At 47.4% G+C, this 23233-nt stretch overlaps 1 protein-coding gene across 1 annotated transcript in view; it reads left to right on the forward strand.

The window, feature by feature from the left end:
- The first annotated feature begins 14854 nt into the window (after positions 1–14854).
- FLT3 (fms related receptor tyrosine kinase 3) overlaps positions 14855–23233 on the forward strand; it is a 90593-nt gene continuing 82214 nt past the window's right edge. Inside the window, exon 1 of the mRNA XM_040979888.1 lies at positions 14855–14897. Within this exon, the coding sequence (XP_040835822.1) occupies positions 14855–14897 (43 nt within the window). The remainder of the gene's footprint in view (positions 14898–23233) is intronic.

Genomic DNA, 23233 nt, shown 5'->3' on the forward strand with positions numbered 1-23233 from the left:
GAGGAATGCATACCCATGTGGACCATCAATTAGGGTGGGGAGGATAGAGGAATAAGGGCAAATGAATGAGACTTCTGCCTCCAATCTCCTTTTTTCTTCTGGTATCTTGGGAAAGTGGAGACAGAAGGAGAGAGGGCCATTCGCAGCAACCCAGCCGCGTCAAACTCAGGGATGGGGGAAGGCCCCCCCATGTCATCCCAGGGTCCCCAGGGTGAGGCATGTCCAGAGCATGCTGCTTAAGGCTTTGATAGCTCTGAGATGTTGTTGATTCTTCTGCTCTGTATATTTTTGAAGACTTTGTTCACTGGTTCATTCCTCAAAGGCCTACAGTAGCCAATGCTGGACTGTGCTGAGAGCAAGAACCAGGTACTCAATCTGGTTCTCCCACTTGGATGGTGAAGACCCGACCACTTACCTGAGCCATCGCCTGCTGCCTCCCAGGCTACTAATTAGCAGGAAGCTGGGTTGGAAACAGAGCTGGGACGCAAACCCAGGTGCTCTGGTATTGCATACTTGTATTCCAAACTGTATCAACTACTGTGCCAAACACCTGGCCCCGCAGTATACTTTTATAAAATGATACAAGTAATTGGCTTTAATTTAACCTTGTACTGACAATATTTTGGTCCCCTATAAACAAAATGTTTCCTATTTGTAGCAGTTCTAAAGAACTGCTATATGGAAAGATTTAAACGTATCCATACCCACTATTAAAAGAATCTGTCATCATTGTTGCCATACTTAGCTATTTACATGAGAGAACTTCAGATTTAATGCAAAGCAATGAAATTCAAAGGTAAATATGTTAAAAACATTTTTTAAATCTATGTATAGTTTCTCATAGTACATATTTTCCCTGAACATTTTAAAGATGTGTTTATATGAAAGGTGATGGGCCTGCTGGTTTATGCCTCAAGAGCCTGGGACTCCATGCAGGTCTCCTATGTGGGCAACAGGAGCCCAAGCACTTGAACCATCTTCCTCTGGCTCGTTAGCAGGAAGCCGGTCAGAAACAGCATCAGGACTGCACCTGACACTCCGATACAGCATTGTAACCAGTGGGTTAACACAGTGCCCCACAACCCCAAGCCCACATTCCAAAAATCTTTTGTACAACCTAGTAATTACTTCATAGTACCTACTTGCAGAGCAAGAATCCAGGTACTGAAACTTATTTAGTGTGTTTCTTTGTTAACCCAGATGTAAGAAAAAGGAAAGTAAGTGAAATTATTCATAAGACACACCATTACATATGGCCCAGTGCAGTAGCCTCGTGGCTAAATTCTCACCTTGCAACCATCAGTATTCTATATGGGTGCCAGTTCATGTCCTGGCTCCTCAGCTTCCCATCCAGCTCCCTGCTTGTGGCCTGGGAAAGCAGTAGATGATGGCCCAAGGCCTTGGGACCCTAAAACCACATGGGAGACCCAGAGGATGCTCCTGGCTCCTGGCTTCAGACTGGCTCAGCTCTGGCCATTGCAGCCACTTGGGGAGTGAACCAGAAGACAGATCTTTCTCTGTCTCTCCTCTCTGTAAATATGACTTTCCAATAAAAATAAAATAAATATTAAAAAAGCATTGTATAGGGCCTAGCACCTTGGCCTAGCAGCTAAAAGTCCTCACCTTGAACGCACCAGGATCCCATATCGGCACAGTTCTAATCCCAGTGGCCCCACTTCCCATCCAGCTCCCTGCTTGTGGTCTGGGAAAGTAATCGAGGACAGCCCAAAGCCTTGGGACCCTGCACTGTACCCATTCAGGAGACCTGGACGAGTTCCCAGGCTCCTGGATTCGGATTGGCGCAGCACAGGCCCATTGCGCTCACTTGGGGAGTGAATCATCAGACAGAAGATCTTCCTCTCTGTCTCTCCTCTTCTCTGTATATCTGACTTTCCAATAATTAAATAAATCTTCAAAAAAAAAAAACAAGAATTTAATATCAACTAACAATTTTTGGACAAATGTATAATTTTTAATCTAAGTATGAAAGCGTGCCTTTTCTTCATGTGACAATGAAAGATTTACGAAAACCAACCATGTACCTAGTCATAGTTTAAATGACAAATTTCAAAACAGTGGGGATTTTATTGGCTATCACTTATTGTAATTCAAGGTAGCTGCTAGACAATAGCATACCGACAAGGGACGGGGGACAGTAAAACGCCAGTTGAGATATGTGTGTGCCCCATCTTGGAGTATCTGCATTCCAGATTCCAGATGTTCCAGATTCCTGCCGAAGCAGAGCCTAGGAGGCGGTGCTGACAGCTCAGGGAGTTACTGCCAGCAACCCGATAGGCTTGGATTGAGTTAATTTGTCCTCAGTCTCCGCCCTTACAGGCCTTTGGGGAATGAAAGAGTTAGTTGAGGGCAGTTGCTTTCCCCCCAATCCTCTCTCTACATAATAGGTTAATGGGACACAGGGTATGATGCAGGCAGTGGTTCGAGTCCCAGTTGCTTCACTTCCAATCCAGCTTCCTGCTAATGCTTCTGAAAATGGTAGTGGACGTTGGCCCCAAGTGCTCGAGCCCCAGCTACCTATGTGAGAGAACTAGACAGTGTTCCAGTCCCTGGTGTTGGAGCCACGTGGAGGTGAACCAGTATAGGACAATTAATTAGATCTATAGGAAGATGATTGATTAGCCAGTGTGGAACCATGGCCAGCTGCAGTCCCAGTTTGATATGCAAATGCACAGGCCAGGAATTCCCTTTCACATGCAGAGGTGGGGGAACGCCCACAGTCTCCAGTCAACTCCCACTTGCTGTTGATATGTAAATTCTTCAAGCCCTCCTCCCTAATACCTGCCTGACCCTCAGTGTTTAAAAGGTCTGATGCTGCTAATAAACTCTTGGCCATCAGTCAGTAGCACACATGTATGATTGTCAGCTCTGCCAGACAGCAAACAAACCAGTAGATAGAACTCTGTGTGTGTGTGTGTGTGACTCTACTTTTAAATTTTTAAATAATGAGTTAGTTAAAAATATAGAAGACAAGAAGGCTCATTTGTTTAAACAGAAAATAAGGGGTCCAGTGTGATAGACTAGTAGCTAATTCCTTGCCTAGCAACCGCCGGGATCGCATATGGGCACCAGTTCATGTCCCAGCAGCTCCACTTCCCATCCAGTTCCCTGCTTCTGGCCTGGGAAAGCTGTAGAAGGTGGCCCAAAGGTTAGGGACCCTGTGCACACAAGGGGGACTAGAAGATGCTCATTTACGCTCAGAAGAGGTATTTACTTTTAGAGGTTTTATTAATAAAGAAGAAAATCACAAAACAAAGCAATCTGAACAAGAGAGAAGAAAAATGTATAACGAAGGAAAAGCTGGAATTACTTAGTGGAACAGGGCCAGCACATTATTCAGCTGACTAATCCTCCACCTCCAAGTGCTGCATCCCATATGGCTGCCTATCTGTGCCTTGGCTGCTCTACTTCTCATCCCAGCTGCTACATTTCCCATCCAGCTACCTGCTAATGGCCTGGGAGAACAGCAGAGGATGCCCAATGCCTTGGGATCCTGCACCCACGTGGGAAGCCAGGAAGAAGCTCCTGACTCCTGGTTTTGAATTGGCTCAACTTCAGCCCTTGTAGCCATCTGGGTAATGAACCAGTGGATTCGGGATCTTTCTCTGTTTCTGCTTCTCTCTGTAAATCTACCTTTAAACAAACACAACCAGGACAAAAAGAAACCTTAAAAGACAACTACAGTTGGGGACAGACTGTAAGCCAAGTCTTTTTTTTTAACTTCGGCAGGTGCCATGGTGTTGCACCTGCACTTGACACATGAGTTATAAAGTCTGAAGGTAGGAGTTGAAGAAGCTTCAGTTACTCACGCTGTTACGGGGTGCAGCCAGTGATAGCCAGCACCCTTGGACAATGGACAAATGAAATGTGGCTCTGTCCCCTACCCTCTGTCCTGAAGATTGGTCCTAACAGCAATGGAATGTTGATTCCATCCTCAGCCATTTCCCCCCACCACTACCTAGTTATTCACTCCTGCCCACCTGTGACTCACCTATCAACTGAGAGGGGACAGTATTGCATTCTTGTATAACCGCTTCCCTCACAAGCTGCTTTGAAAGGCCTGTGAAGTAGGGCCTCTCACTCTCTTTCTGGTCAGATTCTTCCATTACTCTGGCACCTTGACCCTTGGCTGACCCAGGACAGGTAATCCCCTGAGCATGGTCCCTGTGTACTGCTTAGATGGGACAATGGATATAGTAATGTTGTTCCTGATTTGTGTGCTATCAGGAGTTCCAAGAGAGATGAGGCCTCTATGCTCTATTATCACCAAGCTTGGTTAATAAAGACTCCTTAATAAGCCTTAATAAGCCTTAAACATGACGATGCTTTCCCACATCAGTATCAGCACAGTGATGACCAGTGTCATAGTACCTGGGCTACTCTGCCGGTTGCAACTTCGCTTGATGCCTTCTTAATTACTAACAGTTGTGAGGCAATCAAGAATCTGAGCAGCAATACAGAACCATGCTGAAAAAGAAGTTCATAAAGGCAAATAGAAGTTAGTAATTCTACGTTAGCTAATTCCACATAATAAAAAAACTACAGCAGTTCATGATTTGGCATCAGTTTATTTAGACAATCTTTACTTAGTAATAAAGACAATAGCCAAGACATGCTTCAGCTGGAGGGCCAGTTTCCTTTATAAATTTAAGCAATGTGGGGCCTGGCACCATAGCCTAGTGACTGAGGTCCTCAGCTTGAGTGCGCCAGGATTCCATGTGGTTACTGGTTCTAATCCCGGCTGCTCCACTTCCCATCCAGCTCTCTGCTTGCGGCCTGGGAAAGCAGTCAAGGATGGCCCAAAGCCTTGGGACCTTGAACCTGTGTGGGAGACTTGGAGGAAGTTACTGGCTCCTGGTTTCGGATCGGCGCAGCACCAGCCATTGCACTCACTTGGGGAGTGAATCATCAGATGGAAGATCTTCCTCTCTGTCTCTCCTCCTGTCTGTATATCTGACTTTGTAGTGAAAATAAAATAAATTTTTAAAACAAAAAAATTTAAGCAACGCTCTTCCAAAAGATGACACAAAATCTCCTTGTCCATCTTTGCATGGTATTCCTAGCTGAATCACACTACCTTAATGACACCCTCCAACTTAAAGACTATGTTATAAGGATAATTACTATTAACACAAATTACATGTATTAGATGATGGGAGAGTGGGAGAAGAGGGAAAATATGTTTAATATACACAAATTATGCAAATCAAAAACAGGAATGGACTTTTGGCTTAGTTGTTAAGATGCCAGGTACAACGCCCACATCTTACAAAAGACAGCTGAGTCTCACACATAAACACACATATTGAATATATATTGGAAAGGTACACTTACAAAGAGAAGGAGAGACAAAGATCTTCCATTTGTTGGCTCACTCTCCAAATAGCCACAGAAGCCAGAGCTTAGCTGATCCAAAACCAAGAGCCAGGAACTTCTTTTACATATCCCACATGGGGGCAAGATCCCAAGGCTTTGGGCCATCCTCTATTGCTTTCCTAGGCCATAAGCAGGGGGCAGGACTGGAAGTGGAAGAGCCAGGATATGAACCAGCGCCCATATGGGATGCCGGTGCTTGGTGATGGAAGATCAGCCAGTTGAGCCAACATGCCAGTCCCCTAGCTCTGCTTCTGATGCCAGCTTCCTGCTGATGCATGCATTCAGGGAGCAGCAGGGGATACTTCATGATGAAGCCCATGTGAGAGACCTGGATTGGATGCCAGACCATTGTGGGCCTTTGGGGAGTGAACCGATGGGTGAGCATTCTCCCCTCTCTCTTCCTTTCTCCTCTTCTCTCATTTTTTAATTTAAAAACAAAAGATAGTTTGGCAGCATTTGTCAGTCTACCATGGGAACATTCTACTTGTTCCCATGCAGCGTGTTCAATAAATCCTGCTTGTCTGCTCATTCCGAGAGAGGGGATTAGCGGCAGAGAAGGGGAAAATATAAAGAAAGAAGGGGGGCCCGGTGGTGTGGCCTAGCAGCTGAAGTCCTTGCCTTGAATGCGCCGAGATCCCATATAGCCACAGGTTCTGATCCCAGCAGCTGCACTTCCCATCCAGCTCCGTGCTTGTGGCCCGGGAAAGCAGTCAAGGACGGTCCAAAGCTTTGGGACACTGCACCCATGTGGGAGACCTGGAGGAGGTTCCTGGCTTCAGATTGGCTCCGGATCGGCACAGCACCAGCCGGTGTCGGATGGAAGATCTTCCTCTCTATCCTCCTGTCCGTATATCTGATTTTGTAATAAAAATAAATAAATCTTTAAAAAAAAAAAAAAGGAAAAAAAAAATCCAGTCCCTGTGTCTGCAGCCTGGTCACATGGTATTACTTCCTTCTTCCACTGCCCTCAGGAGGCAGCCTGCCCTCTGCAGGGTGCAGACTGCTAAAAGCCTACGTGTGTCCAATAGCTGCAGTTTTTCATTGACTCTGTTCACTGAGCAAGGAGTACTGAGAGGGAACCCAGGGGTCTGCTGAGTTCCAGGGAGACTCCTTACCTAACTGTATACTAGTGGATCAATTTCTTCTTGATGGCAGGATCAGTCAGCCCAGCCACCGCAATGATTTCTTCTTTGCTTCATTGCCTGGGAGGTTAAACGTGGTTAGGTGCAGACTCTACCTAGTTCAGTCGGTCAGTTAGCAATACCTCTGCCCGCTCCCTCCAGTAGGAGTGGAAACAGAATAGTCGTGAATATTTTTAAAAGCCTCATCGGAGAACGGATTCCAACTAAGTCTAGACAACGCAGCCATGAAATTGTACTGCATTTTTGGGTGTCTGCTGCTGGAGTAGTAGACCACCCGCAAAACTCAGTGGTTGAAAATAATCATTCATCTCTGCTTATGAATCAACATTTCTGCAGAGTTTGATTACAAGAGCTTATTTCTGCCCATGCACTGTCAGCGGCTCACTCGCGATCTGTGACTCACTTTCATGCTATCTTCAGCTGGATCTGTGGCCTACCTTAAAATTAGGAGGTCTGTTAGGATGTTCTATATTTCCTCAGAGTACTGGGTTTGATTCCTGAGTCCAGCTTCCTGTTACAGCAGACTTGGTGAGAGTGATGACGGCTCAAGAGATTGGATTAAAAAAAATTGGATTCCTGCTATACACATGAGAGACTTGAATTGATTTTCCAGTTCCATATTTTTTGCCATCCTGAAGATGGCAGCCAGTTTGAAAGTGAACCAACAGATGGGACCACTTTGTGTCCTCTGCTCCTCAAAATTTTTTTGTTTTAAAAAGAAAAATGTCCTGCTTGTATAGCTGGCAGGTTGATGTTAGCTTTCTTGGAGCAAAGACCGTGCTGAACTGACAAGCATGGTCCAGTTGCTGGATACCCAGCTATTGTTTTCACGCCAAGGTGTGTAATTTCTCCAAGAGAATAAACTGTTTATTCTCTCACCAGCCAAATAACAAACCAAGGGAAATGAAGATCGTTCCAAAATGAATCAGTGTTTTGCAATACACATGGAAACAGGTTAAGCAAAAGGAAAATAGCTAAGAGAGAATCACTTGAGCACAGGACGTTGGTAATGAACCAAGCATTGTGAATCTGTGAAAAGCATCCACATAGTCCAGCAGAGAGTCCCTGCAAGGTGACACTCAGAGGGTCAGTTCACAGTGATGGAAGGAAGTGTTCCACTACAGCAGATTTTCCAACAGCCGTCAAACCCTGCCTTTTCAGAGTGAATGTTCACAAAAGGGGAGCCACAGGAGGGCGTGTCTCAAATCTATCTGAAGACACTGATTTAATCATCACAAAAAGTGTAGTATCTTTGGCCCAGTGTGATAGCGTAGTGGTTAAAGTCCTTGCCCTGAACTCACCAGGATCCCATATGGGTGACGGTTCTAATCCTGGCAGCTCCACTTCCCATCCAGCTCTCTGCTTGTGGCCTGGGAAAGCAGTCAAGGATGGTCCAAAGCTTTGGGATCCTGCACCTGTGTGGGAGACCTGAAGGAAGTTCCTGGCTCCTGGCTTCAGATCGGCGTAGCACCAGCCGTCAATATTCCATGTCAATATTGGAGGCAAAAGTTCTGGAGCACATCAGCCTATCTACAACTGATTGTCAACTCACTGACAGCCAGGTGTCAGGGTATCTATCTGCCAACCATTTGGCTTAGGGAAAGCTCACATTACAGGAGGAAGCACCTGTACAAAAGGAAAGAAAAGCCTCCCACGCATGTGTAGATTCACAATAATCACAACACAGCAAAACACACATCGCGGAGGGCAAGGGACTCGCTACGTTCCACCTGCTCTCACACGAGCTGCTTGGGAGTTCTCCCATCGTGGTAGCTGGCTTCCAAGAATGGCTGAGAAGAATCAGGCAGAAACTGCATGGCCTTCTCTAACTTAGCTTAAGAAGTCCCACAGTATAATTTCCACTACATCCTATTCTTAAAAGCAGTAGTCTAGCTGTCCACTCAAGAGGCAGACAATTAAATGCCCACCTTTTGAGGAGGAGCTTTCTAGCAGAGGCGGTGGGATGAGAGAAACTGTTGAAGCTATTATAGAATATGTAGCCTGTCACGACATGCAACCTTGTAAACGAGGAATCAGAAGAGTTGGGGTGGTGATGTGGTACAGCAGGGTAACCTGTCATTTGTGATCCCTACATAAAGTACACAGAGTAAAACGGCGTTTGGCCTGGTGCTGATGAGGATGGCTGTGACATTTGCATATCGTGTTGGAAAGACTCCTAGAAGGACACTCATAGGGTGACAATTGATAGTATGTCGTCTGTAAGAGAACAACTGATTGGATACCATTTGTATAACTGATTGGATACCATTTGTTTGTTTTGCAGTCATGTTGATTTATTAGAGTTGATTACACTGAATAAATATATGAAACTTGAAAAAAAATGCTAATTTGCATTTGTCACAATTGGTGACTTACATGCTTAGGAAATTTTAACCAAAGTGCATTTGAAGGTAAGACCATTTAAAAAATATCAGATGAAACTGTCCTCATTTGTAATCAACAGACTTGCCTACATAAAAAATACAAATAAACTAAGAAATCATTAGAATTGTGAAGTTCAGCAAGATTGCTAGATATTCCATCAGTAATATGTTTCTAAGCAGTTTATGCATTTTTTAATTTACTTATTTGCAGGGCAGAGTTATTGAAGAGAGAGGGAGAGACAGAGAGAGCGAGAGATCTTCCTTCTACTGGTTCACTTGCCAGATGGCCACAGCTGGGGCTGAGCCTGGCTGAAGCTAGACTGAAGTCAGGTGCTTCGCCCAGGTCTCCCACATGAGTGTAGGGACTCATGTACTTGGTCCATCTTGATTGCATACCATTTGTATGAGAACAACTGGTTAGATATCATTCGTATAACTCATCGGATATCATTTGAATGAGAACACTTGATGGGATATACAAAACAAAAAGATGGTTTGAAACAAGGGTATGGAAACAATCGATAGGTTCTGTAGAAAGATTTATGGGAACTATGTAAGCTCAATACCTCCTCCCTTATCCTTTGTGAGCCTCAGTTTATAAAAGCCTGATGCCACTAATAAACTTCGGCTATCTCACCAACACAGTAATCCACATACGTTATTTCAAGCTCCGTGCATCAAGCCCATCGCCACAGGTCAGCAAACATGCATGGATTTGTATCCTAGCTCCACTTTCAACTCTGTTTTCCTGCTAATGGGCATGACAAAGACAGTAGATGACAATGGCTCAAACTGCTGGGGTTCTGCCTCCCATCTGGGAGACGTGACTAAGTTTTAGACATCTGCTTTTGGGCTGGTGTGGCTCCAGTTCTTGCCAGCATTTAGGGAGTGAACCAGTGAATGGAAGATTCTCTCTGTTTCACCACTAGATGAAGTAATAAAATAAAATTTGGGCCCAGCACAATGATCTAGTGGCTAAATCTTTACTTTGCATCTGTAGGACTCCCATATGGTTCATGCCCTGGCTGCTGCACTTCCCCTCCAGCTCCCTACCGCATTCCATTCAGCTCTCCTGCACATCATTGAGTTTTGGAGACTAGCTCAGCCTGACACTTCACTCTCCAGCCCACACACCTGTCATGGAGACAGGTGCCACTGTTGGTCTAGCCAGGCCTGTCCCCAGCATTGGTTCCCATGCTCACTGGTGGGAGCTGCAGCTTATTAGAGGAATACCCACAATATCCCAACCATGCCCACTCCCAGCCCTAGATCTTGCACTTTCCAGGTGGTTCTGTGGCCCAGCCTCACAGGACTTGCCCCCAGTCCCAGCAACTGCTAGCTGATGTTGCGGCAAATCTTGACCAGACTACACTTTCTTTGGTTCATGCATGCTCCAGAGTACAGTCACAGCACAGCCTGGCTCTCCCCCTAACACAGCTCACATGCAGGACAATGGGTTTTGTGCCTCTGCCCTCCCTGGTCCCTGGTTCCCAGTCCCAGCACTCATGCTCACCAGCAGAAGTGTCCAAGCAGGAAGTTGTTACAGCTCGCCCTACCTGGATCACCATTCGCCACGTGTGCTGGTGAATGCTGTGGTCAAGTCTGGCCTGGCTCACCTCACCTTGGCATCCACCAGTGGGTGCTGCAGCCTAGCTTGGCCCAGCCTGCCCCTAGTTCTAGCTAATGCTGGCGGGTTCTTGAACCTAGCCCAGCCCAGTCAGCCTCAAGTTTTGTCTCTTAATGTGAATTGGCTGGTGTTGTGGCCCAACCTGGCCTGTCCTGCACCTTGTCCTGGTTCTTAGATCTGCCAGTGGGTGTTATAAACTGGCCCAACCTGGCCCATCCCCCTACCTAACACATATGACTGCCAGCTGGTGCTGTAACCTGGACTTGTCAGGGTTGTTCCCAACCTTGGTTCTTGCAGTCACCTGCAGGGACTGCATCCTGACAGAGGAGTTCCCTGAACTCCTCTAGCAAACCACCTCCCATATACCAGTGGATTCTTGGTCTAGCCTGACTTGACCTACCTCCTGTCCTGGCAGGTACAGCAGCCTTGCCTGACCAGCCTACACCCATTTTGACTCCTACTATTGGGTGCTACAGCTCAGCCATGCATGGACCACTCCCAGATCCAGCTCTTGCCTGGTTCAGCAGGTGCTGAGACCTAGCCTAGCCTGTCCTACACTTACTGTGGCTCTGCCAAGGGATGCCACAGCCATGTCCAGTCCAGCTCGTTGCCACCATTCCAGCTGTTACACTCCAGCTGGGAACCACAGCCCAAAGGAGTGTCCGTCCCCTGAGCTCCCCAACCTGGCCCATTCCCATCCACAGATCTTGCACATGCTGATGCTTGCTCCAACCCAGCTTGGCATAACCTACCACCCTTTTTGGCTTTTGCCATTGATTTTGCAGCCTGACCTGGCCTGGCCTGGCTTGGCCTGGCCCGGCCCACCCTCAGTCCCAACTTTCTTTCTTTCTTTTCTTTTTTTTTTTGCTTTTCCAGTCCTAACTTTCACTGGTGGGTGCTGCAGTCTAGTTCTGCCCAGCCTGCACCCATCCCTTGCTTTTACGCAAATCAGTTGGTGTGATAACCTAGCCTATCCCAGTATGGCCCACACCCCATCCTGGCTCCTGTGTATGCCAGAGTGCTGTAGTTTGGCCCATAGTGCTCCCTAGTTTGCCCTCTGCCCCTGAGCCAACCCACATACCTGTCAACAAGTGAAGCAACTCTGCTCAGCCTGACCAATGCCCAGCCAACTCACGCTCACCAGTGGGAGCTATGGCCCACCAGGGAGTTCCCCAAGTACCTCCTACAGCCCACTCACAGACCTACATCCTACAATTGCCAGTGGTTGTTAGGCCCTTACCCAGCACAGCCTGCTCCCAGTGTCAACCTTTGCATGTGCTAGTAGATGTTGCGGCCCAGCCTGCCCAACACCCAATTCTTGGGTGTGTCTGTGGCTACTGCAGCCTGGACCAGTCTGGTCTGTTCATAAGTGTTGGTGAGTTCCATATTTATGCCTTGCTTGGCCCATCACCACTCTTAGTCCTTGAGCCAACCAGCTGGTGTGGCAATCCCACAGGAGTGAGCTCACAAATCCCCCCTAGAATCTAGCATTCTGGCTAGTGTCATGACCCAGCCTGACATGGCCCACCCCCTGCCCTGACACTCACTGGTAGGTGATATGGTTGAGCCCCCCAGCCCTAGCTTAAAAAAAAAAAAAAAAGATTTTATCTATCTTTATTGGAAAGGCGAATATACAGAGAGTAAAAGAGACAGCGAGGAAGATTTCCCATCCAATGATTCATTCTCCAGTGGCCGCAAGGGCAAAAGCTAAGCTGATCCAAAGCCAGGAGCCAGGAGAGTTCTGGGTTTCCCACATGGGTGCAGGGTCCCAAGGCTTTGGGCTGTCCTTGACTACTTTCCCAGACCACAAGCAGGAAGCTGCATGAAAAGTGGGACTGCCGGGATACACACCAGTGCCCATATGGGATCCTGGCACATGCAAGGTAAGGACTTTAGCCACTAGGCTACCATGCTGGGCCCCAGGCCTGGCTTTTGTGTGTGCCAGTAGATACGAACAAGTCCAACTCAGGAGTCCCACATGGGCAGGTGTGTTGCTTTGGGTATGAAAGGCTCCGGGGATTCCCACAAAACCACCTGTAAACTGGGCCAGAATGGCAGTGATAGTAGCACAGGAGTTAAAGTTTTGCTTGGGACACCTGCATCCCTTATCAGAAGGCATGAATTGCAGTTCCAGCTTTGCTCAGAAAACTCCAGAGTTTCCTGCTAATGTCCGCTCTGAGAGGCAATGGATGACATTTCACAGTACTTGCCGTCACTGTGGGAGAACTGGATTGTCTTCAAGGCTCCTGGCTTTGGCCCCGCCCAGTCTCACTGATTCTAGGCATTTGTTAAGTAAATCAGCAGATGGTAGATAAGTCTCTCTCCCTTTCTCTCCAACAAAGAAAATAAGTAAAATTGTAATGCAAACTCAAGAATCAACTCATATCTCACCCTATGCTCAATTCAAACTTGCAATTTAGTCCCATGGAATTCAATAGACATCCAAACTCCTTGGCTTGACCTCCATAACGTTGTCAATCTCTTCGAGCCATCTGCTCTCCAGGCAGCCGCACTGACCTCACTGTAGATCCTGGACACTTGACATTCCTTCCTAGGTCAGTCTTTTTCTATAGCATTTCCTCTGCCTGGAAGGCAGCCTCATACCACCATCCCTTTCTCCCCCACACACATACACACATTTTGTCTATTTGGAATAAAGCCTTCCACAGGGTTCACACAAAATTTATTCTAAGAGGCCTTCCCTTATTATCCAATGCAAGTTAGGCATCTATTAGCAACACACCGAGGTGAGTACAACAGGTGCAAAGCCTTGGGCCATCTTCCACTGCTTTCCCAGGCAGGGAGAAGAAGAGGAATGGCCTGGACATGAACCAGCAACCATATAGGATGCCAGCCCAGAGGCAGAGGCCTAGCTTGCTAAATCACAGTCCAGGTCTCCATGAGCCTATATTTAACCATTTTACATATGTACCCAAAAGGTGAACTGCTGAATCATACAATTTTTCACTTTTTGGAGGAAATAGCTAAAATGTTTTTCATAGTGGCCACACTGTTCTAGATACATCTATTTTTCTTCTACAGAGAAAACTGTACTGAAAACTACATCCAAGGAAAGGCATCTGTGATGAAGGACACACAGTGTGGTGTCGCAGCAAGCTAACCCTCCACTCTGGTGCCAGCATCCCGTGCGGGTGCTAGTTCACTTCCTGGTTGCTCTACCTCCGATCCAGCTCCCTGCTTGAGGTCTGGGAAAGCTGCAGAGGATGGCCCAAGACCTTGGGCCTCTGCACCTGCGTGGGAGATGGGATCAGCTCAACCCCAGCTTTTGCAGCCATTTGGGGAATGAACCAGCAGATGGAAGACCATCTCTCTAACTCTACTCGGTCTGTAAAATCTACAGTCATGTTCTTTCTTTCTTGAGAAATTATTAAAACAGTGAAGAGTAGAGAATTCCCAGAGTTAGGGCCATTTGGTCCACCCCCCCTTTATTTGGAGTTGAGGAAGTCAATTAAGGAAAGAATTGATGTCTAGGGTTTACCAATCTTCAACCCACTGCAATGTCAATAACAGAAAACTCGAAATATTAGGCGGCTGAGAACAACCACCACGAGGCACATCATTCTAAACACCTTCTGCGATGCACTGTGCAGTGTTTTTGTTTTAGTCACGGCTTATTAACCCTCCTGACTTTCTTGGTTGGTATTGAAACGAAGCCTCTTGTTCCTGCTGTGTTGATGACTCGGCTTTGGGCATCCTCGGAGATGGAGGGGACACAAAGAGAACTGGTGCCGGATTAGGGTGCGCCGGGCTTGGAATGAGGCCCTCCGATCACCAGCGCAGGTTCAGAGCCAGACTTGGGGCCTCCAAATTCCCCCATACAGACAGTGGCCGGCCAGAAGACTTCTCCCCCACAGTCCTCACGTTCCGCAATCCGAACCGCAGGATTTGGGGACTCCCGGGGGCACAAAGGAGCCAGAAGCGCGGACCCCGTGCAACTTCCCCGGAGGGACCGCGCCCAATCTTCCCCGCCGCAGTCGGGGAGCCCCGGGCGCCGCCGAGCGCCGGCTGCGGACCGCGGCGAGCACGTGGGCTCGGCCGCAGCGCTGCGCCAAGGCACCGGTTCCCGGGTTCGGCCCAACCTCTCGGCTCCCGCCCCGGCTCCCGCCCCGGCCCCCAGCGTCTGGGGAGAGGGTTCCTCCCCCCCTTCCACTTTGCACCAGTCCAAGGGAATTTGCGGTCGGTGACGCGCATCCTTAAGCGAGCCACCTGCAGCGCGGGGCGCGCGGCTCCGAGCGGCATCTCAGGGCTCGGCCGGCGCGGCCTGGGGACCCCGGGCTCCGGAGGCCATGCCGGCGTTGGCGCGCCGTGGCGGCCGGCTCCCGCTGCTCGGTAAGGCCCCGCTCGCCGGGTGGCAGCCCCTCGGGTGGCCCCTTGGCCCCAAATCCGCACTGGGGTCCCGGCCGGGCGCCTCCTCCGGCCCCGCCGCCTCGCTCCTCCCCGCGCTCGCTCCCCCTTCGCCGCCCGCGCCCCTCCCCTCTTTCGCGCCCTCCGGTCTCACCCAGAACTTGCCTGCGGCCCCGGCTTTGCCCACCCTACGGCTGCCTGCCTTTTCTCTAACGTGGTTCCTCAGGCCCGGGCCGCCGTCCGCCAGCGGTCCCCGGGATTCTACGGCCGGCCTCGCCTAGGCGATGCGCCGGGGTCGGGCTGAGGGGGTCGCGTCGCCAGTAGCTTGGCCGGCCCGTTCGGACCCGGGGCGGCCGCCTTGGCGTCTGTGGCCAGGAGCTCGGCGCCTGGTGGCCTGGGACCTCGCCTGGAGCGACCCCGGGATGCTCTGCACTCCTTGGGGAGGAGGGCTGGGGGGAGCCGGCGTCGTTAGCTTAATGCGAGGTTTGCGTTTACGGAGTGAACTCTGGTGGGGGAATTACGCCGCGCTCTCCTATAAGCGAAGTCATCCCTAATGACGACCCCGCACCCCCACTTCCCAACCCCCTGCCGCCGAATTACCAGGGGAACTGGACAGGTAGTTACTTGAGAAATAATTCTGCGAGCAGGATTTACATATCACAGTGAAATCGGCAACGTAAGCTGCACTCTTTATTCCAGCGTGAAGCTCCAATGGGGTTTTCAAGGACTCCACGGACTGTCCCCAGATAATCCACTGAATAGCCTAGTTGGGATGGAAAAAAGAAGAATCTCCTTTACATTCTGTTCTTGCCAGTTTTCCCGTATAGAAAGATGAGAAGACTGAATCGAGTTTGTATTTATGGAGATAGTTGTGGAACTGTGTGTCCCTGCAACCTTGGGACTGGTAGTGGCCACTCCCACCCCCTCCCTGGCCATCTGGACTGTGCCGTGAGGACCTCCGGCTGTGTCCCCTACACCTTCAAAACTCAGGATCCTAAGTTGGCGATTCTGTGGTCAATAGAAGTGTTGGTATTAGAGAAATGATTTCCAACAGCTCTTGTTAGGGCAGATGCAAGATTAGAATAAGCAGAGTAAGATAAAGGGGGAAAGAGAATGGAAAAGCAAAGGCATGTTGTATTTCTTAGACGTTTAACTGACTAGTGAAGAGGTGTGTTTTGAACGTATTATTGTAGGATATCTTTTTCGTATTCTATTAACACAAGAATGTAAGTCATCTTCATGATGTCAAATAGGGTATGTCTTGGGACATGGGAAGGCTTTCTGAAAGCATTAAAGGTCAGTACTTAAATTTAAGCTGTGATCCAGTTAGGAAAGAGTTCAGAGATTTCTGTCTCCTGATTTTTCTAAGTGAAGAACAAGTGGCATGCAGTAAGTATGTACAAATCTTAAGAAGGAAAAAAAAACCTCATTTTCAATGTTTATGTCCGAACAAAGCCCCCAAGGGACCAAGGGCAAGGAGAGTAGCTCTGTGCTTTTTTGGCCCATACCAGCCACTGTTCTGACTTCAACCCCGAAGACTCCACTGTGTTGGATTGTCATGCGAGCCCAAACCATTGTTGGGTTCTGTTTTGTGTCCAGCGTGTTTTACTCAATATTGTGACTGTGAGATTCCTCTTGTTCTTGGTAGCAGCGGTTCTTTTTGGCTTTGTTTTTGTTTTAATTGCTGGCCACATTCTTTAATGGCAATATACTTTACAATGCATTTATCTTCTTGTTGAAGAACCTGTAAGTTATTTCTGATTTTATTTATGTGGTGAAGAAGAGTGTTGGGAACATTCTGGGGTGTGCATAGGCACTGATCTCTCTTGGTGTGTAGGATTCCCGGGTTATAGGGGATGCAGGCTTGTGGACACCACCACACTGCTTTTCAAAGTGGTTGTACCACCCACATTCCCACTGGTATTGTGTGGGGAATCCTGGTTCTTCACATCTTTGCCCCTGCTTGGTAGTAGAGATGTTCCTACATCAAGAAGGGTGAAAGGAGAAATCTAGGAGTGACCATTTGAAGACATTTAAAAGTTCTTTTGAATGATAGGGAGGGTTCCGCTTCCCTTATGTTGTAAGCACTACCTCAGGGATAAAGATGACGCTTTCTAAGTGGCATTTATGGAATGGGAAGCACTCGCCCTGGCTTTGTTTGTATTGAGTGCTGATACTGGATGGGAGAGAAGTGTTTCAGGAGTAACTGTGATGCTATCTCTCTCTAATTAGCATTAGAAACTTCTGAACACATTTCAGTAGTCCTGTGTGGCCCTTGTTGCTTATCTGACTTTGTCTTCTTGGAAACGTTTAGCCCAAGGGGAGAATGGATGACTCTGAGGAAGGGGAAGGCTAGGGAACCAGGAAAAACTGGTTTGGGTTGGATTGGGTGGGAGACCGGATCTTGTGTCTTGAAATTAAAATCCCCTCTAGCTCTATGTTCTATTTCCTTCTACCACGTGAAGGGTCTTCAAAGTATTTACAGGATGTGCATATTCCCAAAAAAATGGCACCAAAGTAAACATGTTTTGATTCTAGTTTTCTGCAAACTTTGTGAAGTGCCTTTGTGTGGCTTTGGTAGCATTTCACATCTGTGTATGGGAACATCGCGCTTTTAGGTTTAACTGTGACTAGTCTTCTACTAACCAATGGATCTAGTCTTTGTACCTGAGAAGATTGCTTCAGGAATTCTTAGTTACCAATAAGGACCTATTGTTGTTGACTTTTGTTCTTTAATTGGAAAGAAAAAAAAAAAGGAACTAGATAATGAGGTGTTATACATGGAGACGTATTTCCAAAGACATATTCCAAAGCCGACATAAATAAGAAAAGTGAAGAGAAAGTACAATGAGGAAGAAGACTTTAAAAAAAAAAGTAATAAACTTTTACTGAATACCTATGGCTGTGTGTGGCACAAGGAGTAGAAAGGAAAAGAACTGGGGGGTTGGGAGAATTTACGTATAAATAACAGATTTCATTCTGTCTTAGAAATGCATGGCTTGTGCCTTGTCCAGGAAAATCATTTCAAAATGAAGCTTTCTTTTTCAGTTCGACCTTCTAGTGCAGTTACTGTTGTTAGATCACTGTGAGATTTTACTTAGTTATTTTCAAGACTTGAAAGGGAGACTGACAGAGGCAATGGAGTCTTTTCCCTGCTGATTCAGTCCCCAGATACCAGTAATTGTCCGATCTGGGCTGGGCTGGGCTGATACCAGGAAGCTAGAATTCCATCTAAGTCTCTTGTAGGTGGCCAGAACCCAGCCGCTTGCGCCATCACCTGATGCCTGCAGGGGCACGTGCAACAGGAAGCTGGATTCGAAGAGAGGATATTAATCAGGACTCAAATGACCACTCCAGGAGAAGGGTCAGGGTCCCAGGCTGTGACTTGATCCACTGAGTCACATTTCCCCTTCCTGAAGAGATTTGTTGGCTCCGTTGTACTTTCGACCCTCTTGAGAAGCCCGATGGTATCCCTAGCGTGCTTTGTGTTCCAGTCCACTCAAGAAGGCAGAACAGACATCCTCGTCTGCCCTGCAGTCCTGCTCACTCCCTAGGTAGCCGTCAGACACTGCCTTGCTCTTTGGGTAAAAGACAGCAAAAGCACATCGTTTCTTTCTTTTTCTTTTCTTTTTAAACATTTATTTATTTATTTATTGGAAAGACAGATAGACAAAGAGGAGGAGAGATAGAGGGGAAGATCTTCTGTGCAATGATTCACTCCCCAAGTGAGTGCAACGGCTGGAGATGAGCTAATCCGAAGCCAGGAGACAGGAGCTTCTTCCAAGTCTTCCCAACAGGTGCAGGGTCCCAAGGCTTTGGGCCATCCTTCACTGCTTTCCCAGGCCACAAGCAGGGAGCTGGATGAGAAGTGGGGCTGCTGGGATTAGAACTGGTACCTATTTGGGATCCTGGCACATGCAAGGCGAGGACTTTAACCGCTATGCTATTGTGCCAGGCCCATAAAGCACATCATTTCAAGAATATTACATTTTCACCATCTTCCTTGGTTTTGAAGGAGACCATGAAGATAACAGGAATAGGAATCTGGAGAGGGGCTGGAAATGGGCTCTGCCCTGCTGATGGGCTGAGTGCTCCACCTTGCCACAGCGCCCTGCCTTTGTTCACTCTGAAACAGCAAACTCATGAATCTTGCAGTTGGTGGTTTGTCCGTTTAGAATTCTTTGTTTATCATCAGGTGACATGGCAATCTGAAGATTTTTTTTACCCATGACTTACAATAAAGTTTTAGCCACTTCTTCGGTAGCCATAGTTATATTATGGTCATGGGAGGTTTTGTCTTTTGAAGGACAATCAGCATTATGCCTGTTTAGTTGAATTACATTAAAAAGGTTTATTTTATTTTTATTGGAAAGTCAGATTTACAGAGAGAAGGAGAGACAGAGAGAAAAATCTTCCATCCACTGATTTATTCCCCAAGTGGCTGTATCAGCCAGAGCCAAGCCGATTTAAAACCAGGAGCCTCTTCCTGTCTCTGACGTGGGTGCAGGGTCTCAAGACTCTGGGCAATCCTCGACTGCTTTCCCAGGCCACAATCAGGGAGCTGGATGGCAAGTGGAGCCTCCAGGACATGAACCTGCACCCATATGGGATGCTGGATGGTGCAAGGTGGGGATTTAGCCATTAGGCTATTACGCTGGGCCCAAGTAGCTGAATTACCGTATTTTAAAAAATGGCTCAAGTGCATTCTATTTTTAAAGATTTATTTTTATTATTTTTTCATTGGAAAGGCAGATATACAGAGAGGAGAGACAGAGAGGAAGATCTTCCGTCCGATGATTCACTCCCCAAGTGAGCCCAACAGCCGATACTATGCCGAGCCGAAGCCAGGAGACTCTTCCGGGTCTCCCACGCGGGTGCAGGGTCCCAAAGCTTTGGGCCGTCCTCGACTGTTTTCCCAGGCCACAAGCAGGGAGCTGGAAGGGAAGCGGGGCTGCCGGGATTAGAACCGGCGCCCATATGGGATCCCGGGCGTTCAAGGCGAGGACCTTAACCACTTGCGCCTCTGCGCCAGGCCTGCATTCTATTTTTAAACTTTTAAAAAAATGTATTCATTTTATTTGAAAGGCAAAGAGAGACAGAATCTCTGATTGTCTCAAATGTGTACGATAACTGAAGCTGAGCCAGCCAAAACCAGTTGTTGAGAATTCGGTCTGAATTTTGCACATCACTGACAGATACCCAAACCCTTGAGTTGTTACCTGCTACCTCCCAGAACAGGCATTGGGAAGAAGCTGGAATTGGGAGCAGAGCATTCCGATTTGGGATGCTGGCGTCCCAAGTGGTGTCTTTAGGAACAGATGCCCACTCTGTGTTACTTTCAATCAACACTTCGTATGGCTGTTATCAGAGTGGTCCTAAAGTGATGAATGCTTTTGTAGGAGTCGCTGATGGTCATTAGTTTGACTCATGTATTTCTCTTTTAGGCGTACCAACATACATGAAGGAACTATAAAAATAATAATAAAAGTACACACAATGTTCTTTTGTGGCTAGAGGAATTGCATAAGATCCCCAAAAGAGGAACTGTTGATTTTTTTTTTTAGACTAAACAGTAGAAAAAAAATAGTTTATTTTATTTTTTATTTTCCTTTTTACTACTGACACTGTAGGGTCACTCAGTAGCCGTGACTCCTCCCCAGAATTAGTGACAGCTCACGCTGAAGCAGATTACTGCGCTTTCTGTTTTGATGAGAGGGTACTCTGTGAATGCAGTCTTCACATGCTATGCCACTCATTTATGCTTTCCCTCGCAGGAGGTAGTTCTGATCCTGGCCACAGCGCAGATGTGCGTCAGTAACGGCATAGCTAGGAAACATGTGCCGTCTGGTCCAGCAGGGCCCTTCTCTGCACTTCAGTTCCTCATTTGTAGAGAGGAGATAAGCAGCTTCTTATTCTCAGATGTTCTCAGACATCAGATGGCACCTATAAAGCACTGTCGCCCTCCTTGTCCGGAAAGTGCTTTGCAGAAAGGTGTGTGTGGGTCTGACCTGAGACTTCCTTCCCTCTTCCCATGCCCCCTCTCTCCTTCCCTCCTCCTTTCTTACCTGTCTCTCTCCCTCTTTCTTCTTTGATGAGTTGAGCTCTATGTCAGGACCTGCCTAGCTGGTACTTGTCCTTGCCCTCTAAGAACTCACAGTTGGAAGGGTCAGCAGGAAGAGGTCAGACACAAAGAAGGACAGGTTGAGAAAATAAGACAAAACTGTGTGGAGGTGATGCCAGATAAGGAGGAGTTGACGGGGACGAAGAGGGATGGATGTGCCAGGCAGGTGCAGAAGATACAAGCCCGTGTCAATGGGCTTGTACCCAGTTCCATTCTGGGTGGCTGAGCTCATGTACACGGCCTTTAAAATTTGAATAATTCTTTCTCAGGGAGTTGTAACTGGGCAAATTATTTCAATTCTTCCGTGCATATCTAAAACACCAGCTAAGAGGCCCACCTTCTATATCAGAATGTCTGTGTTTGGGTAATGTGTATCGTGGGAAGCAGCAGGTGGTGGGGCCGCAGCTTGTATCTGCTCCCACAGGAGTTCCTGGCGCCTGGCTTTGCCTTAACTCAGCCTTAGCTATTGGAGATATTTGGGAAATGGATCAGTGGGTAGGAGCTGCCCTCCTCTGACTCTGTCTCTGCCTGTTGAATGCATGCATGAATGAATTATCAATCAGTCAAGCATAAATCAGTTTCAGGGTTGCTTAACCATAAATTGTCATATGTAAGGAATTCGTTTTTGGTGTGATAAGGCCTTGTAGACCATAAGTATCTGGATGCTGTGAAGGAGGACTTATATCCCTGTGTGTGTGTGAGACTTGGAATGATTTTCTGAGAGAGAATTCATTGCTTTCATCAGATTTTTAAAGGGTCTGTGACTCCAAGCTAAGAACCATGGCTGCCTTTGGCACAGGGTCTTCAACAGTGATGCGTTCTGATTTCAATTTTAGATTTTGTGTTCATAGGAAGGGTGGATATTGGGCCAACAGGACTTGTGTCGGGGACACCACTATGTAATTGCTGGCAATTACCCAGGCTAGAGACAACCATGAGGGCTGGAATGAAGGCAATGACAACGCAGACCTCAGGATAGATTTCAGAATTATCAAGAAGTCAAAACGTGAGGGCTTGGCCATCGCCTGCATGATGGGGAGTGAGGGAGAGCAAGGAGTGAAAATGGCTCCTGGAGTTTGTGGTGTTGCTGACTGTGGGTGTATTGCTGCTAAGTGAGGGGGAGATAAGGAAAGGAGAGAACGGACAGGAGGAGGAAAAGCTGAGTTCAGCTTGAGTGTAAGGCTCCTGAAGTCCATCCAGCTGTGTAACTGCACTCCAGGTACGCGTCTGGGACCACGTGCAAATACATTGTTGTTTATAGAGAGTATGAACGGATGAATAAGCTTGCTGCCTTTGTTCACTGGAGGAAGAAGATGGTTAAATGATACACTCCGATTCAAGTAAATAAGCAAATAAACAAAAATTTTAAAACTCCCTTAATAATGAATTTCAGCCTCCATTTCCAAGCAATCTTCTGTCACTATCGTTTTTCCTCTTCCAAAATGTCCTGTTTGTTGAATTTTACAATATGTAGCTTTGGAAAGAAAAAGGTTACTGATTTAAAAGGCAGAGCAAGCGAGAGAAGAGGAGGAGAGATAGAGAGAGCTTCCATCTCTTGGGTCCCTCCCCAGGAGACAGCAACGGGCAAGGCTGGGCCCGGCAGAAGTCTGGATGTCAGTGACTGCGTCCTGGTATCCCATGTGGACAGCAGTTTGGCAGTTGTCCTCTGCCTTCCCAGGTGCATTAGAAGGAGGCTGGAGTAGAGGTGGAGCAACCAGCAGCTGTACAGCACTGGCCCCATAAAAGGTGACCTACAGGGCCTGTTTTTCATGTATTATTTGGGAGTTATCCGTATTGTTACATGTATCAATGAGTTTTGCTTCTTCACTTCTAGGTTGTAGTCTATTGTATGGACATGCCACAGTTTGTCTATCCCTTAATCAGATAACTGGTCATATGTTTGCATCCAGTTATTGGCAATTATGAACAGAACTGTTGTAAGTACTTAACACAGGTTTTTGTGTGAGTATAGGCTTTCGTTTCCCTTGGGTGAACACCTAGGAGTGTTGTTGTATTGCTGGACAATGTGCTAGGTTAATGTTTAACTGCAGAAGAAATCTGCCCGCTGTTTTCCAAGGGAACTGTATCCTCCCTGCCTGAGAGTTGCAGCAGCTGGGCTCCAGTTTAAGTATGTGCTGGCGTCAGTTTTTTATTTGCTTTTCCATTCTAACAAGAGTGTTAACGAAATGTCTCCGTGGCA

The sequence above is a fragment of the Ochotona curzoniae genome, unplaced genomic scaffold (genome assembly GCF_017591425.1).
Source record: "Ochotona curzoniae isolate NIBS_2020 unplaced genomic scaffold, NIBS_Ocur_1.0 contig_3332, whole genome shotgun sequence".
NCBI classification, from domain to species: Eukaryota; Metazoa; Chordata; class Mammalia; order Lagomorpha; family Ochotonidae; genus Ochotona; species Ochotona curzoniae.